Below are 18,062 nucleotides of genomic sequence, written 5' to 3'. Positions count from 1 at the left end.
GAAAGCTTGAAGGTTTATCAACGGAGGATGATGGGTGGAGAGAAAGGAAATCGAAGAGAGAGAGGAAAACCTAACGATGTTAAGGTTCCGTACATAGTAAGGGTATTTTAGACCCAAACACAAATCCCAGGGGTATCTAAGGAATTCCCCAAATCTGAGGGGTAATTTGGAAATCACGCTAAACTTCAGGAGTACCTGGGGAAATTTCTCTAATATAAATCAAAGTGCAAAAATAAATTATCTTTACAAGATTAAATAATTAATCTTTCTCCATATAAAAATTCACTTGACAATATTTTTGAAATTTTTTATTTTTCAAAATAAAAACTATCTAATAATCTAAGTATTTGACATCATCAAAACATGAAATATAACGTTATGCACAACTTTTAGTAATAGTAATAATAATAATAATAATAATAATAATAATAATAATAATAATTATTATTATTATTATTATTATTATTATTATTATGGGTTTGTTTTAGAAAAAAGAACACATTAGTATATGAACATACAATTAAAAATAAAAGAACACATATTTTAGGTAAAAAAATATATTATTGGGTAGATAGAGTATAATTAATAACAAAAAATTGATTAAGAGATAAAATTATTATATAGGGATATAAAACGGATTTCTAATCTCGTTTATTAATGACTAATTAAATTTTTATATTAAAAATGGTTGAAAAATGAAATAACTTTCTTAAAGAATTCAATATTGTTTTCATTTTTATCAAGTAGACACTTTAGATTTAAAAGAATATATAGTAAAGATATACCAATGATAAAACTAGAATAAGTCCAATAAGATATGAAATATGAAAAAAAAGTATATAGATTAGAAGCAAAAAATTTGAATCAACAAATATAATTTACATCTAAACTTGAAGAATCTAAAAAGTAAGAAAATAAAATATAAGTAGGGCCCCTTAAAATTGGGGGCCTTGAGCGGTCGCTCACTCTACTCATGTATCTAAGACCCCTCTGAAAATTTATAGTTAATTAGTATGAAGAGCAACATAACATGAGTTCATCTCGTAAAAGAAAATCAATGTGGATCGTTGAATGATTGGGTAAAGTAATTTTTATTTAAGATATCATCAAGAGAAATATTTTATGCACTTACTGAAATACTCCGTGTAGGGGACAATTACTTAAGAGCAATGAAGTACTAAATGATTGAGATCTATGAAAGAGTAAATAAGGGGTGAAAAAAATGTTTTTACTAACATTGATGTGATAATTTTAAATAGGAAATGGGTTAAAATATATAGAAGGATCCTAATCTATGAGGTATGAAAATTTCTGGATGCATACATCACTGATCACACTTGCACGATAAATATGGAATTAGTTCAACCGTAATTGTAAATTATTGTTATATAGTAAAAGACATGTGGATTTGTAGTAGTAGTAGTTGGCCAGTCGATCATTCGAGTACAGTATCGTTGAACTATGTTATTACAAAAAAACTGATGCCTGAACAATGAATTGAATTTCCCTTAGCAAAGACATCAAACATCATCAAAGACAGATTTTCTTCTTTGAGTGTGGAAACGAAATTATTTATGCGTTAATTAATTTTTATGCGTTAATTAATTTTTATGCGTTAATATTTTTTAATGCGTTAATTAGTCAGCTTTGTATTTGTCCCAACTTCCATGCAAATACTACTATTCCTAGCTCATGCGGTCATGCCCATCCAACAATAACACGTCAATTTGGACATGTGGTCACTTTCACTCATCCAAATTCCAACATCACCATTCACCAACAATAGACAATAGTAGCACGTTAATGACTCATGAGCATATCCTCCACTAGTTTATACTAGCACGTTCTAAATGAAAAACTACCAGTTTGATTTGACCATTTATCTAACTGTACATTCTTTGCGTAACCAATCCTCCTTGTGTCTCCATGGTGTAAACCATTAATGTGGTTGCATGAGGGCTAGGGTTTAAGGACTGAATTTCTATTCATCGCTTTAAAAATGATTTAAAATCGTCTCAAAAAAATTGAAATTACATCTCTAACCTTTTCTTTCTTTTTCTCTGAGCTGTGATAAAACGCTAGCAGCTAGCGTTTTATTTTGTCTATAGGAGGACTAAACTGCAAAGGAAATTGTGGGAAGGAGTTTGGCTGATGAAAAGCGAAAAAGCATGAAATGACAGAAAAGAGGAAAAAGCAGATGACAGAAAAGAGGACAGGAAGGATAGCGGGAAAAGTTGGACAGAGAAAAGGGAAGTGTAAAGAAAACAAAAAAAATCTAAGATTAAAAAGACCCGTTAGAAAACAAAAAAAAGAGTCATAACTTTCCAACAAAAAATCTGTAAAAACTGAGAAGAAGAAAAAAGAGAGGAAAAGACGGAAAAAAATATCTGAGAAGAAGGTTCGATGGGTGAGGATACTGAATTCAGCACACCAAATCATGAACAGGTAAAACAGTCATAATTTTTTTTGTTTCTATCCCACATTGTTTTAATAAAATGGCTAAGAAATCAGGAAAAAAAAGTAATAAATATGTTAAAAGTAATTTTAAGAATTTGGTAAATAGTTCATATTTAAAGAAGACAATGAGGGGAGAAACCTTTATGTAAATAGTTTGTTAAATAGTATATAATTTATAGGAAAAATCAGAAAGAAGTATAAATATGTAAAAAGTGAGTGTAGTAATAAATATGTCTTCCTAAATGAAGAGAATGTTTATATAAATTGCAGGTTTGATCATAGAATTTATGGCTGGCTCACCTCACCTCACCTGGCTGCATAGAAATACCCAGTTGGTCAGAATAATTGCAAAGGGATAAATTTATTGCGCCATATTAATGTTTAGATATTGTCTTTTAAAGAAAGTTTAATGAAACATTAATAGCTAACCAAACGAGCATCGTTAGTTATCTAACAAACACTAGTTGGATATGCTAAACACTTGTAGGATACCAAACAACAAACAGTTGACTTAAAATAAAAAAAAAACGTGGTTCAGTGTTAATATAGTGTGTTTTTGGAAAAAAAAATTGAAACTAACTAACTTGAAGATATGTTGTCAAACAGTTGACTTGAAGAATGTGTTTTAGTTGGAGAATATTAATATCTGATCTGACCAATATGTTTGTCTAATTGAAGATAATTAATATATGTGATTGTATTAGCAGCGAAGAAATAGAAGAGTTGACTTTGATTTGAATGAGGAAGTGCCTGACATATTTTTGGAGGAGGAGTCAGGACAGTTAGTTGAATTGTGCAACGAGGATAACATTGTTGAGGAATGTGTAAGTAGATCATTTACATTAAGTAATACATCAAATAATAAGGTTGATGTTCCTAATATTGGCATGGTATTTGGTACATGGGATGAGATTGACGAATGCTTTGTGAAATACGGGAAACAAGAGGGTTTTGGTGTTCGTAGGGTAGGTGGTGGTAGTAGAATGCAAAAGAAAGAGAAGGTGAAGGTTATGCGTAATTATTCGTGGAGATGTGAGTGTGAAGGTGAACCAGACAGGAAGCGAACGGTGGATGGTAAGCGGTTAACAGTTGGGAAAAAGGGTGTGGACGTATCTAGTAGGAAGACGAAGAAGTGCAATTGTCCTGTGATGATATATGCTAGTGTAAATGAAGAAGGGTTATGGGAAATAAGGAAAGCAATATTACAACATGAAAATCATAATCTACACCTAGAAAGTTAGAAACATAAGCAAATTTCGACAAGAAGAAGTTAGTTGTGCTGTGCGGAGGAAGTTGTTTAATGATAAAGCTGCTGGAGTGAGTATATCTCAGATACACAAATCCATTGCTACGGATAGGAATGGACTCGAGAATATGTCAATAACTGAGAGGGACTTGCGTAACATAGTAGCAAAGAGCGTAGATTGAAATTTAAGGACGGAGATGCTAATGCCATGTTGAGTTATTTTGACAGAATGACAGATGATAACCAACAATTCTTTCACATGCATCGTTTGGATGATGAAGGTCACATGAAAGATGTATTGTGGGTTGATGCGAGAAGTCGTGCAGCGTATGAGTATTTTGGGGACGTTGTATGTTTTGACGCTACTTACCTTACTAATGATTATGCACTTCCTTTTGCTAATTTTGTGGGAGTAAATCACCATGGTCAAAGTATATTACTAGGATGTGCTTTAGTATCTCACGATGCGGAAACTTATACTTGGTCTTTAGTACTTGGGTGAAGTGTATGGGTGGTAAAGCGCCTAATTGTTTTCTTACCGATCAAGATGCTGCAATGAGGAAGGCGTTGGTGAATGCTATGCCCGGCACTAGCCACCGTTGGTGTTTATGGCACATTCTTATGAAGTTTGGTAAGAAGCTGGGTAAGTACGCGCTTTATAAGGAGTTCAAAAGGGTACTTCTTGATGCCATATATGACAGTGTTTCAGCTGAAGAATATGAAGTTGAATGGTGTGCTGCAATATCAAAATACGGACTCGGGGAAGATAAGTGGCTTGAAGGTGATTATATACTAATGATTATCATAGCATGTTAATCACGTTTATTTAGCATAGCATTATACATAGCAGTAGCATGTTATACATAGCCTTTTACATAGCATCTGGTAGTGTATATGATTATTCAACATTATTATTGGTGGTTAGATGCTGGTAGTGTATATGAATATTTAATTGTAGTGGAGGAGTAAGTAGGTAATTGTTGTTAAAGTATTATTGATTAATTTTGTGTTAATGTAGGTTTGTATAAGGAGAGGATGATGTGGGCTTCGGCATATATGAAGCACATGTTTTGGGCTGGTATGAAGACGACGCAACGTTCAAAAAGTATTAATAGTTTTTTTGACGGTTATGTGCATAGGAATACGAATCTGTGTGATTTTGCGGAACAATACTGCAATGCTATGGAGAGTAGGGCAAATTCTGAGAAAGTAGCAGACGCAAATAGTATTAGGTACGTAAGACAACTTGCTATTGATTGTAAAGCGGAGGTTGTGTTCCAAAAATTATATATAGATGGTAAGTTTAAGAAAGTGCAAGCGGAGTGTCTCAAAATGTTGTACGTCCATTGGAGAGAGGTTCAAAAATTAACATACAATATAGAGGAGCACACATTTGCAGATAGAATATGGGTTATATGCAAGAATACTAAGAAGGAGGTACCTACGAATAAGAGAAGGAACTATCGGTTGAAAATTGACGTAGGTACGGTCTTGGCATGTTGTGAATGTAAGATGTTTGAGTGTCATGGTATTTTGTGTAGGCACATCATTAATTTGTATGATGTTTTGAACATAAAAGAAATTCCTTCACAATACATCCTTGATCGGTGGAGGAAGGATGTCATTCGAAAACATACGATGATAAAAGTGGCGTATCATGATCCCTCCAAAACTGAAGAGGTAATGTGTTATGATAAAATGATGGTCCTATTCGACCCAATTTGGTTGAAGGCGGCTTATTCTGGTGAAGTTGATCTAGTAGTCGATGCACTTAAGGTTCTTGATGATCGCATAAATGAGAGGAAGGCATTGAAGATGACTAGTAATGGACCAAAAGAAGGCACTCCTTCATCTGTGGTAATAATACAATTAGACAGGATGTTACTCCTGGTTCGGTAAACATGAAGGAGGGCGTCAAGGACCCCCCTCGGAAGGCACGTAAAGGATCGCGCTCAGTTCGATTCCCTTCATGCATCGAGAAGGGGCAAGGATCCAAAAAACAGAAGAAAGGGAACAAAGATGGCAAGGTATTGACTATTTATTTCAATCTTGCTAACTTGCTATGCATGTGTTGAAATTTGGAGGGGTATATAGATTAATTGGATTTATATTTGTCATTGTTTTTTAGGTTGATGATGATGAAGAAGCCTGCAATTCAGAGAGCGATGATGATGAAGGTCATGAATTAGGGGGACATGTTAATATATGGTCAGGGTCGATTTAATACCAATTAGGGGGACAGGTCGAAGAAAAAGCCCATGTTTTATTTATGTCACTGGCCTCTTCTATTTGCTGTATTTATTTCGGACTGGGTTTGGTGATAGGAGTGCCCAATGATACACTTAGCTTTCGAAAATACTAAAATATAGTGATAACCTGACATAGATAATAAAAATACCTTAAGGCTTAAGAGTTACATAATGCTAAGTTGTTTGTATTATCCTTGAAGACAATAGAAGCTTCTTTAGAAAGAGTCGCAACTTGAATGCAAGTTAGCTAGGCATAACTTGTGTGATTGAATATTTTAGATCATCTTAAAAATGATCATCTTAAAAATCAAGTAAAGCCCAACATTATGTTTAACTCAATATATTAAACTAATATAGCCTAATAAAGCAGTAAATCAGCTTCAATTTAACTCCGTTAGCTCCAATATTTTTGTACAAACAGAAAAATGGAGGGACCAAATGGAAATGATCAACCTTTAGCCCACCCTATGTTCTCCGTAGAACACGTAATGAGAGAATTGATTTACCAATCAAAAGAACATACAGGTTATGGAGGGAGTTTTCTCGTCCTCGTCGTGAAGATGTACCTGCATGGCAAAGGCATGACAAAGGTGACACTACATGCAACCATGTCAACAGATTGGGTGTGCTTGTAGTTTACGTTCTTTAGTTAGTAAAATATACCTTAATTCTACATTTTTTTTAAAAAAAATTGAATGATGCAAAAACGTACTGTTCACTACTCTTTAATCTAAATTTTTTGTTTTGGTATATGTGTTGTCATAAAGACATAAATATAGTAGTATGTAAGTAATTATCCTAATTTTAACTTGTTTACCTGATCATTATCAAATTTGGACAAGTGGTGTAATTAATACGTCTTTATATTTAATTTATCCTAATATATTTGTATGTATATATTTAAAATTTCTGTTGTCAACCACTATGATATGTCTAAAAATGTGGTCGTTTGTATAATATATGCGCTGTAAATATTTGTGTTCTCAATCACGTGAATCCTTAATATGGTATAATTCCCCATTATAAATTTTTTTCGTCGACACTATCATTATAATGATCTCTCCGCACTAATTGATTGTCTATTCCCAACAATTTAAATACGTAATGAAGATTTTTTTAGTTATGATTTTCTCTATCTTCTTTAGGTATGATTTTCTCTTCCCAACAATTGAAATACATAAATGAAGTTCGAGTATATAGTCAATTCACAAAGTTTAAAATTTCATTATGGTGTAATGGACAATAAATCACTTAACTTATTGTAACTGAATATTAAATCTCTTACTCTTTATAAAATCCAAGAAATACATGATTATGGCATACTAATTCCCCAATTTATAATTGCAATGTTACTAATTACAATGACCAACTCCTTAGTAGCCCAGTTCTCCCTCGTTATAAATTAGTAATAGTAATATGAATACCAACTAACAAAGGTCCCATACTATTAAAGGGCCCATTGGCCCAATGTTGTTAATTACAATGGCCATTTACAATTAAATTTCAAACACCAAGTCACAATGTACTTAATAGATCAATAACACTACTTCTTGCTTCGTTCTCCGTTGACATAACGTCTTCACATAGCAGCCGCTCCCGTTCCTTCGACATATTCTCCTTTATAAATTAGGGATACAAAGGAATTTAAGTGTGAGTAAACTTATGTTACTTACAAAAAAATATCTTAAGTAAGTACTTGGATAAAGAAACAAATACCACAACAACTCTATCCACAAAACGATCCGCACAAGCTTTAATCGCAATGAGCATATGGACACCACAACTATGTCTATTCGTGTGCATGAAAAAATACAATTCGTTATATTGTAACCTGTATAAATAGTTTAAATTTCAATCACGAAATATAACTTAAGATAATCATACGTGTCATTTTGGATGTTCATGTCCAAGCTCACAGTCGGCCAAGTATGTATGCGCCCTACTCTCCAAGATGGATCCAAAGCACTAAATAACGTATCTATAGCATACCCCTACAATGATATTTGTTCCTTCAACGTTACCACATTCATTATAAACATATACTCTCTTAAAAAGGTCAATGGTACTTTACCAATGTTGTGAGGCTGAGATGATGGCAATCCGGTGCCTTCTTTGGCTCCAATGAATCCATCACCAACACTTCTCCCCTATTTGGAGAGTAAGCAGCGCACCACCAATGCTTATTCTCAAGAACCGGAACAAATACCTTCACCCATGTTCAATTAATTTCAAATTGTACTATACCCCATAAACAAATACTTACACAACTTTCAGTACTTACGTGTACTATCCTTTTCCAAAAAGTTCCAACCATTTGCTTCGCATAAGACGATACAACTTTATCTACATCTCTTATACCATCATGGAGTACTCGTATCTACAAGATAACATAACACACATGACTTATTTCCTAATTATAACATTCCTTGCATTTTTTTAAGCACTTAATTTCAATCTAACCGCAAATGTCGGGTCAATCATAAACCTCCTACTCCTCCCTGGAAAACGTTTCTCCCACACTTTCGTGTATAAAATTGCTGCCAACCTAACATACTGCAACCACACGTGTAGCATTAAGGATCTTAACATGTTTATTTATACACAAATACATTTCAAAAATACGATATAATACTTACATTATCATCAACCCACCCCCTAGGACGTGCGACAGAAGCACAACTTTGTAAAGACGCGTAGTTCTCGTCAATCTTAATCATATCTGTTGTCTTCAGCGCACTCCGATAATTATCCCTTACAAACCTCCCTAGCCTTTTCTTGTATTGCTTGTATTGGCATGGCCGCCATGTCTCCTTATAACCTTCAATTCTTTTAACCGACCACTTAGTCTTTCGTTGCTTGCGACTTCGACCACCCTCATCCTCATCCTCATCCTCATACTCAATTACCTTATCCCCCTTACCCCCCTCGTCCTCATCCCCCTTATTCCCCTTACCCCCCTCATCCTCATCCTCATCCTCATCCTCATTATTTCCAACCCCTTCACCCACCAACCCCACACCCTGCTGCTCACCTATACCTCGAGAACCATTTCCACCAACCTCCTCACCTATAACTCCAATACTATTGCTGCCACTGCCACCAACAACATTATTCACAAACATTTCACCAATGCAACCTTCCCAACAGTATTTTGACCCCTCCCCTTGACTTCCACAAACTGGGTCATCCTGACCGACATTATTATTCTGACCAATAACATGAATTACTTCACGAAGATGCAATGTTTCTGTATGGGGTTGGGGTTGGGGTTGGGAAAATTAGTAAACATTTATATTAATACATCATTTCCAACATTTATTAATTACTTCACCAAGATGCAAATAAAATTTTACATTTACTAAACCCATAACTTACCATATTCTCCTAAGCCATCATTGGGTCCGTCTCGTTTTCCAACTCCGGCCGCTGCTCAGCAACTTCTTCATGCACTACACCTTCATGCACTGGACCATGCACTGGACCTTCATGCACTGGATCTTCATGCACTGGATCTTCATGCACTGGATCTTCGTGCATTGGAGATTTCTTCTTCATTCTCCTTCTTTTACTCTTCGTACTCTTCGTGCTAATGCCAGCACTACAACGACTCATTTCCTGCATTCAAAAAACATTATTGAAGAGGATGTCTTCAATTAAAACCAATTGCAAGATATAAAAGTACCTCAATATCTTCTACTGTTGGCATGACATCCTGAGCCTCCAGAGGATGTCTTCCCCCATAAGCGGCATCAATACCCTAATTAACATTTTCAACATCTACATTAATATTCTAAACACATAAAAATAACCCAACCAAATAGGCAATACGGATTCATAATATACACACCCCAAGCTTGCCATAATCACCAGTGGCCAACAAATCTTCCTTCTTCACCTTGTTCACATCTACGGTACTCCAGGCCTGTATCCTTGGAAAAGCGCCCCACATCAATGGTGGTCGGCGCAACCGATCAAGATATAGAATCTACATCAACCGATCAAAATTACTAAAGCAAAAACAATTTTCTACTACATCATAAATACTACAAATATTATAACATTGACTTACCGCTAAGAACATAGCGCACCCACCACACCCCTTAGCAAATCCATCAAGGTAGAATCTTTTTGAAAATCCACCTATCGCATTCATGAGATGATCCAGTAACAAACTACACCAATCATACTCATGAGCTCTCTCTGCTACAAATGCAGCATACAACATACTCACAGCCAATCTCTGACATGTCGTAGGGCATATCAGATCATTTCAGGCCATCATCAAAAAAGCCTTCTTAAATTCAGCATATGAAGATATTTCACCTTCAACAATTTGTTTAATTACACTAGCTTTAATTCCCCTAACACCAGAACGACTAGTATACCCATATACATCAAAAAACCTCTTTACCTCATCAGAACACACATCATCATCACCGTAGAATGGTACAGTCTTCGGCCCCGCCGGAATACCCATAACCCAATGAACCCGTGTCTTACTAAGAGGGAATTCAAGCCCAATCGGGCATCAACAACACCCTATTCTTAACATCAACCCTTGTACACAGCCAATAACAAAAGGTCTTAGGCAAACTTTTACCAGCGAAAAACAAAAGACCTCCAAAGCCCATCTCCATCACTAGCTTTCGCTTCCTCTCATCAAATCCCTTCACAACCTTCCCAAATGTCTCTACTCTACAATTCATATTACTCTCCTACATGAAAATAACCAATATATGAGCATTTAACATATCAAAATCAGCTTTTTAAATATATAACAAAACACAATCTAATCATCATATAACATTACTCTTTTATTATTCCTGGCACGTTGTGTAGCAATTACTTTGCCTTCTGCCTTCAAGCAACCACCTTTGCTTAGATCATTCTCCTATTATAAGTTACATGCATTACATATTATATACTTCATTTATTCACCGTGTAATAAAAACTTCAATAATAAGAACTTCAATAACATTACTTACCCGATACACTCGTGCTTCTATTTCTTTATACGCTCTTCCAGATTTCTTCCCTACCTATTTTCCATTTCTATATAATATCATTATTACAAAAAAATAACAAAATCATATACATATATATATATATATATATATATATATATATATATATTATATATATATATATATATATATATATATATATATATGCCAATTAGAACATCAAATGTACCTCTCTTTCCCCATCTGAATGAAGATCCTCGGTACTAGATTCTTCATTGTCATCACTTACATGCACATCATCGAATTCAGACACCTCCATTTGAAATTATTAAATAGCTATATCAGCTACAAACTTACAATAATCACATTATAAATTAAAAGCACTCATAACTCCTAATTACAACAATTTTTACCTTTTGCTTCTTCGACATTTCTGCAATACTCCTTGATTACACTAACAAAATACATACAATTATATTCAGATTCGTAGTTGGAATGCAAACTATACTATCTACTAGCAGATTCTATAATATCTAGTACCAGCAGAAATTACACAATAATTTATATTTAACCTATAGATCATAATGACACATACAAATTGAAGTTTATTCTAAAATGAAGATTACAAAATTTCGAACACAAGTTCTCAAAAATTTTATCAACATTTCAAAATTTATTTTAACCAGCATTACTACAAATTCTATTTTCTCAATATAAATTTAAATTCAATTATTCGCGCACTTAATTATACAATTTTAATTTTTTAAAATTACAAAAAATCACTATTTTTACATGAATTTTTTACAATCAATATAAATATAGAATTCAGATTTTTCCACCAGTAAATATATAATAATACCACTTTTAAATAATTTATATATATATCACAAATTTTACTTACATTATCGGCGCAGGTTTCTTCTTTGTCTTCTCCGACGATTTTTTTTTCCTTCTCCAAAGCTTTCTCTCTCTTCGTTTTTTCTTTCAGTCAAGAGTACTGATAATTCTCTCTCCTCCTGTTTCTTTCACACAAATACACACGTTAGTTTTTTTTTTTGTCCTCAGCCGTCACTTTATGCCAGAGTTTCTGTCATTTCATGCTTTTTCTTTTTTTTTCAAACCCAACTTTAAGGAAACTCCTTCCCACAATTTCCTTTGCAGTTTAGTCCTCCTATAGACAAAATAAAACGCTAGCTGCTAGCGTTTTATCACTCCTCCTTTTTCTCTAAACCACCACAGCCAGCCAGCCACCTCACTCCACCACAATTCACATCCTGCCATCACCACCGTTCACATCCTGCCACCCACCATCATCCTCCACCCTCCCCCACCCTCCACTGTCCTTCTTCAACACTATATGCGTACCACCACCACCAAGCCACCTCACTCCACCACCTCACATCCATTTCCTTCGTCGCACACAACAGCGTACTCAACCTCCCCAACCACCACCACCTTTGGGTCCCCCCCACCGCCACCACCACCACCTTCGGGTCCCTCCCCCCACCAGTTGAAATTTTTTTACCATGGGAGAACGTCAGACCAGGACGTTCCAAAATTCAACAGGCCTTTAACTGGTGGTGGTGGTGGTGACGTGAAGGTGGTGGTGGTTGGGGAGGTAGGTGATGGCAGGGGAGGGCCGGGGGTGGCAAGTGGTGGTGGGGGTGGTGGGTGGTGTGAAAAAAAGGAAGGGTAAAATGGTCTATAAAAATGAACTTGGGGTGGTTTTAAGTAGTTTTGATATGATGTTTTAAAAGGAAGTACATTCTTTGTGTAATTAAAGTTACTTCATTGTGACCTTGTTTTTTGGGACTTATTTTCAATTCAATTTCTCCCATTTCAGTTAATTTCAATTCAGTTCAGTTCGATTTCTCTCAATTCAAAAGAATGGAGTCTCATTTCTTTTCTAGAGAAATAGGAAAGGGGTGATTTCATTAGTAATAGATTTTTGACACTTAAAATGATCCTGTCGAAGAACTAGAAAAACAGTAAAGTATTAAAAACCTTATACATATTGGCATTGTTTTTGATCAGTTTCAATCTTCTTTTAGATATTGTTGCATCGTTTCATCAGAGCTCCATTGTTAGTATTTATGGTGATAATAATGTTTGGTTCTCCAAATCGCGATCCCTAGACCAACGCTCCATTAGTTCCGTAAATTTGCAAGCGAAACTTCCAAATTTGTATCCCTCCATACATACACAACATACACAAAAATGTTAAACAAACAAACCCACCAGCCAAGCATGAGGGAGCGAAACTCCTACAAGAAAAGTAGACTGACCTCGAATGGCGGAGTTTAGACATCACCAAAAATAGAGGATTATTGAAAACAAAGAACAAACCAAAGGAAACAAATCAATGAGGTTGGCCCACCCAAATCTGGAGTAAAGTTGTACTTGCTACTTGCCGATTGAAACTTCCGGCCATTGACAATACCGCTACTACAACGAGGAGAGATAGCTCGACCACGTTAACATATTGGTTTTTTTATGCCTCTCCTCTCCTTTTTTTTAATGCACATTTCAATAGTGTTTGTATGAAAAATGGAGGAAGTATATCGATATTTTTACTTTTATTAGTTTTATCATTGTTTATAAATCAAAGAATAAAAGTGTCGATCAATATACTTCCATTCTATGTACAAAGAGAGGTTAAGTATGAATTACCTTATTCCTTAAGAATGAGGGGGCTTTTTTTACAGTTTTTTTCACCAAATATCCCTGACAAAAAAATTTATTCACCAAATACCCCAATTTTTTTCAGAATTCACCATATACCCCTGATTTTTAAAAAAATTCACCGGATACCCTTACTATTAACGGATGTTAGTGCTCCATTAGCCCGTATTTACAAGTTTGTCATAAGTCAATCTAATTAGCTCTAAGTCAACCTAATTAGCCCTAAGTCAACCTAATTAAACCTAATTAAACCCTAAACTCTCCCTAGCCCAACCCACACCCTACCCCCAAACCCTAGACCCACCAGCCCCACCACCTAACCCTAGCCACTCTCCCTCCCCGGCAACCCCTGTAGACCCCGTTTCTCGGCAGCCTCTCTCCCCTCACCTCCCTCGCACCCCCTCCCTCTCCTTCCCTCGCGCTTCCCCTCCCCCTCCCTCACTCTCGCTGGCGAAAAGAAGAGCTTCGAAAAGACCCGTTCCATTTTCGTCGGAATCTGGGTGAAAAATGCAACTCAGATTCCAGGAATTTCGAATTCCGAAAAGACAGTTCGAATAGAAGCTTTAAATTCCTTGCGTTCCATTTTCGCCGGCGAGAGTGAGGGATGGGGAGGGGAGGCGCGAAGGACGGGGAAGGGGAGGCGCGAGAGAAGTGGAGGGAGGGGAGGCGTGAGGGAGGCAAGGGGAGAGGGGCTGCCGGGGAAACGGGGTCTGCGGGGTTGCCGGGGAGGGGTGGGGCTGGGGTTGGGTGGTGGGGCTGGTGGGTCTAGGGTTTGGGGGGTTGGGGTTGGGTTAAAGATAGTTTAGGGTTTAGTTAGGTTGACTTAGGTTTATCTAGGGTTTTTATGGTTAATTAGTTAACGGAGTATTAACATCTGTTAGTCAAAAGGGTATTTTGGGTAATTATTTTAAAGATTTGGCGTATATGGTGAATTTTTTTAAAAGTTAGAGGTATATGGTGAATTTTAAAAAAAAGTTAGGGTAATTTGGTGAATAAAATTTTTTTGTCAGGGGTATTTGGTGAAAAACCCGCTTTTTTATTATTATTAGTAGGACAGATAATTGGCTCCAAGACCAACCCCAACTAGTTTGTAGAACACCAGCTTATAGGTTGCGTACAAGGCTAAACAACTCAGAAGAAAAAATGGCTGAAGGCCCACTGCTACCAGCCCACCATAAGATAATTTTCCAATATATTGTTGGGATAAGGATTGGAACCTTGAGAAATGCACTGGAATTCGAGATGGTATTACACAGAGCTACCACCTCTCCCTCTTCAAAATGAGGAAGATGTATAAGAAGCTGTAATTCATAAGAATTTATGGAGGAATTGTGAGTGACCAAGGAGATGGTAGGTAAATCAATTCTTAATCAATTGGTCCTTAATTATTACTTGCGTTGTTTTTATTTATTTATTAGGAAATTAAGTCAGCTCAAGTGCTAACCCCTACAAGGCTACTAGCCTGTAGGAAACACCAACGCATTGGTTGGTAAGGCATGCATAACATGCTAAGAAAATACCCCCAGCATAATATTGGGGTAAGAATCGAACCCCTGATCTCAAGGGCCAAGGGAGAGCGCTCCACCCACTTGAGCTAACTCATATCCTTGTTACTTGCGTTGTTTAAAGTGAAGAATATTTTTTTGTTCTATTTTTTCTATTAAAGAAAAAGTAGGCAACAACAATTCCGGGTGTATTCTCCAAAAATTTAGCTAAGAGAACAAGATGATACAAAGACCAAAATTATCAGAAATTAATTAGGTATAATATTTTGAATAGCATGGCTGATGGCTGCAATGATAAAAATGAGGAACAATAATTATGGTACTATTTCATGGAAATGATAGTACAATAGGTCTGTATAACAGTAAGAATGAGTAGCATAACAGCAGCAATGACTGAAATAATAGTCCATGGATTACTGAAGTAATCATGTTTTAAGGTTGCTCTCCATCTATGCCAAGGTGTATTGTAGTATGCATTTAACTCTTTACAAAGACGAGAATAATATAATCTATTTGCTTGATAAGTTGTTCCCCTGCATATAGTGTTGAAAACTTCTGCTAACTCTTCTTTGTTGCCTAAGGAATTCTCTATTATCCCCCCACTCATAAGAATATCAACATCTTTAAGACTGCTAATTAGAACATCCATCAGCACAACATAATCAACTATGTACGAGTCGAAATGGTAATGGCATTGCTCAAAGGCTGACAAATTTAGAAGCAATGATTCAGTGTGATCTTCCATCTCTAATCTCGGAATACTTAAGACACCTTTGTTGAATTCTATGTTGAGTAATGTTTGCTCATTTTTTGCCACTTCGAATTTGATCCCGGCATCATGAAGCCTCTCTACACCAGGAGGAAACTCCAAATTGTCTTGTTCATCACTATCATCACTTGGATGTCTCAGCAATGAAGGGAGGTAACATGTCCTCATTAAATCAACAAGATGTAAAACTTGATGATCATTCAATTTCTCCGAAACCTCCCTTCTCCCCACCAATACTAGACAACATAAATCAATTAAAGTTGGTATCGGCCTCACAACATCTTATTTATTAATCATATCAATCAGGGGATAAGTTTATTATATAGTTGCGATGACACCAAATTGTCATCACCAAAAGCAATGTTGTACAAACCATCCAAGACAAAAAATGGGAGTTGATTTTCTAACAACAAGATATCACGCATGATTGCTACTTCCAAAGATGGTTTCTTGAAAATTCCATCAGTTTCATCTGATTTATCAAAAAGCCAAACTAAGAAGAACTCAATCAAGAAACACCCATCTAACAGAACCATTTCATTGAATTCCTTGCTACTCAACTCAATGTTCTCCACATAATATTCGCGTAATTCTTCCTCCCATTGATTGATACATTTCAAGTAGTCCAACAAAGTTTTCTTGGTGTTTCTTGCAAGGAAATTTTGCAAGTACCTTAATTTGTGTTTTTGCATGGATTCTAACTTTTTCTTGCCATAATGAAAAGGGCCAATTGAAATTAGGCATGGTGTATAGGCTAATTTATTTGGCTCTTTAAGGGTTTGAGGGATTTTATATATGCAGCATTTGGGTGATAAAGGGGGTAAATTCTTAATCCTTTTCCTGATGGAAGTAGCTAGTTCATAAATTATTGTTTCATCTTCCATTACAACAAATTCTCCTAATTCTAAATATTCATGAAATCAACTATATGAGAATTGTTAGAAACACACATGTAAAATTAATGAAGAGACTACTTAAATTGATATACATACATAAACTAAAAGTAATGCAAATTCTTGGAGAGTAGGGAATATAATTGAAGTAAAGAATGAAATTGGATGTATAAACTGCTTATTCTATCAATACTAACTAAGGAAAACTTACAAGATGAATTAATATTACCTCTAACCCAAGAAATTTGGTACCATTATCAAAGCTGGGTTGCAATTTTCGCTCTCTTCCCTAACATAGAAACAATCATATTAAGGAAGTTAAAGAAGACAAAGAAGATAGAGCTTGTTTGTCTATGGCGGATTTTGCAGAAGCAAAAGTCAAAAGGAATAAAGTAGGACTTGGTTTTTAGGAAGATAAGTAGTCTTTAATTATCCTGAGTGGAGGCTATTATATTATTTGGGCCCATCTATACGTGAACACTAGAGCATAAAGTTGGAAGTCCAAACTTTTTATATATCAAGTTCTTGTTAGTTTTCTTTTGAAATTATTCCTTATAATAACACCCAATTTATCTCCATTCTTGTAACTAACGCGTTAGGAATTTCTCTCAAGCATCGATATACTAACACTTCTTTTCCTTATTATATACTCCCTCCGTTTCATATTAATCTACACACTTTTTGACATTTTACACTATTCACAAATTACACTTTGACTCTCGTTTGTGATTTATACGTGAATAAAAACATAGTCATGTGGGATCTTGTTAGATTCGTCTTAGTATGTATTTTATTAATATGTACTTTCTATAATTTTTACAAATACAAAACTAAAGATATATGTCTTCAAAGTTTTACATTGACATGCGTGAAAAGTGTAAGTGTGTAGATTAAAATGAAACAGAGGGAGTACAAAACAAACAAAAAAAACAAATTTGAAAAATCGTCTTAACTGTAAATTTGATTTATCTTTGAATCATCTTAGATTTGTTGTTTCTATTTATATTGATCGCAATTAAAATTTGATCAATTCAATAGCTAAAATTTTGAGTTTATGTTCTAAAGTCTTGTGTTGATTTTGGGTAAATTTTGTGAGGATTATAGGATCGAGAATTTTCCATGAAGAAATTAGGATGTAGGGTGTGTGTTTTTCTTAAATTGAATTTTAGGGAAAATGACTAAAAATAAGGAAAAATCAATCAAGGCAAAAACAAATTCTTCGATGCAAAATTTGAGAGATTTGCTTTCCCCTTAGTGAATTAAGTCATGAGTAATTTTAATTGCTGAATGGTAAGAC

General features: G+C 35.3%; 2 protein-coding genes across 4 annotated transcripts; both read right to left on the bottom strand.

The window, feature by feature from the left end:
- Positions 1 to 7,272: 7,272 nt before the first annotated feature.
- Positions 7,273 to 12,352, bottom strand: LOC125499493 (uncharacterized). Of its 3 annotated transcripts, XM_048648361.2 has the most exons (10): positions 11,818 to 12,352; positions 11,330 to 11,370; positions 11,146 to 11,229; positions 10,938 to 10,991; positions 10,763 to 10,843; positions 10,022 to 10,667; positions 9,800 to 9,937; positions 9,635 to 9,709; positions 9,328 to 9,567; positions 7,273 to 7,569 (listed from the first exon to the last, which is right to left on the bottom strand). In XM_048648361.2, the coding sequence occupies exons 6-9, from the start codon at positions 10,175 to 10,177 to the stop codon at positions 9,337 to 9,339; spliced, it is 600 nt and encodes a 199-aa protein (XP_048504318.1). In that variant the 5' UTR covers positions 10,178 to 10,667; positions 10,763 to 10,843; positions 10,938 to 10,991; positions 11,146 to 11,229; positions 11,330 to 11,370; positions 11,818 to 12,352; the 3' UTR covers positions 7,273 to 7,569; positions 9,328 to 9,336. The 3 variants fall into 3 exon arrangements, with proteins under 3 accessions (XP_048504318.1, XP_057252320.1, XP_057252321.1); XM_057396337.1 differs by having other exon boundaries at positions 11,146 to 11,370; XM_057396338.1 differs by lacking the exons at positions 7,273 to 7,569; positions 9,328 to 9,567; positions 9,635 to 9,709; positions 9,800 to 9,937 and having other exon boundaries at positions 10,216 to 10,667.
- A 3,052-nt stretch (positions 12,353 to 15,404) lies between these two features.
- LOC104908718 (UPF0481 protein At3g47200) lies at positions 15,405 to 17,241 on the bottom strand. Its single transcript, XM_057396411.1, has 2 exons — positions 16,203 to 17,241; positions 15,405 to 16,143 (listed from the first exon to the last, which is right to left on the bottom strand). Exons 1-2 carry the CDS (start codon positions 16,754 to 16,756, stop codon positions 15,426 to 15,428), a joined length of 1,272 nt encoding a protein of 423 aa, XP_057252394.1. The 5' UTR covers positions 16,757 to 17,241; the 3' UTR covers positions 15,405 to 15,425.
- Positions 17,242 to 18,062: the final 821 nt, after the last annotated feature.

Source organism: Beta vulgaris, chromosome 7 (genome assembly GCF_026745355.1).
Source record: "Beta vulgaris subsp. vulgaris cultivar EL10 chromosome 7, EL10.2, whole genome shotgun sequence".
Taxonomy (NCBI): domain Eukaryota; kingdom Viridiplantae; phylum Streptophyta; class Magnoliopsida; order Caryophyllales; family Amaranthaceae; genus Beta; species Beta vulgaris.
This window is presented reverse-complemented; position numbering and strand designations above follow the sequence as displayed.

What these genes read in the sequence shown, in the direction of transcription:
- LOC125499493 (XM_057396337.1), bottom strand. Translation starts at nt 10,177, where the DNA reads ATGTTGTATGCTGCATTTGTAGCAGAGAGAGCTCATGAGTATGATTGG. An exon ending in GTGATTATGGCAAGCTTGGG is followed by an intron (nt 9,710 to 9,799) that starts GTGTGTATATTA and finishes AATGTTAATTAG; the next exon opens with GGTATTGATGCCGCTTATGG. An exon ending in CAACAGTAGAAGATATTGAG is followed by an intron (nt 9,568 to 9,634) that starts GTACTTTTATAT and finishes TTTTGAATGCAG; the next exon opens with GAAATGAGTCGTTGTAGTGC.
- LOC104908718 (XM_057396411.1), bottom strand. Translation starts at nt 16,756, where the DNA reads ATGGAAGATGAAACAATAATTTATGAACTAGCTACTTCCATCAGGAAA. An exon ending in GATGACAATTTGGTGTCATC is followed by an intron (nt 16,144 to 16,202) that starts GCAACTATATAA and finishes AGATGTTGTGAG; the next exon opens with GCCGATACCAACTTTAATTG.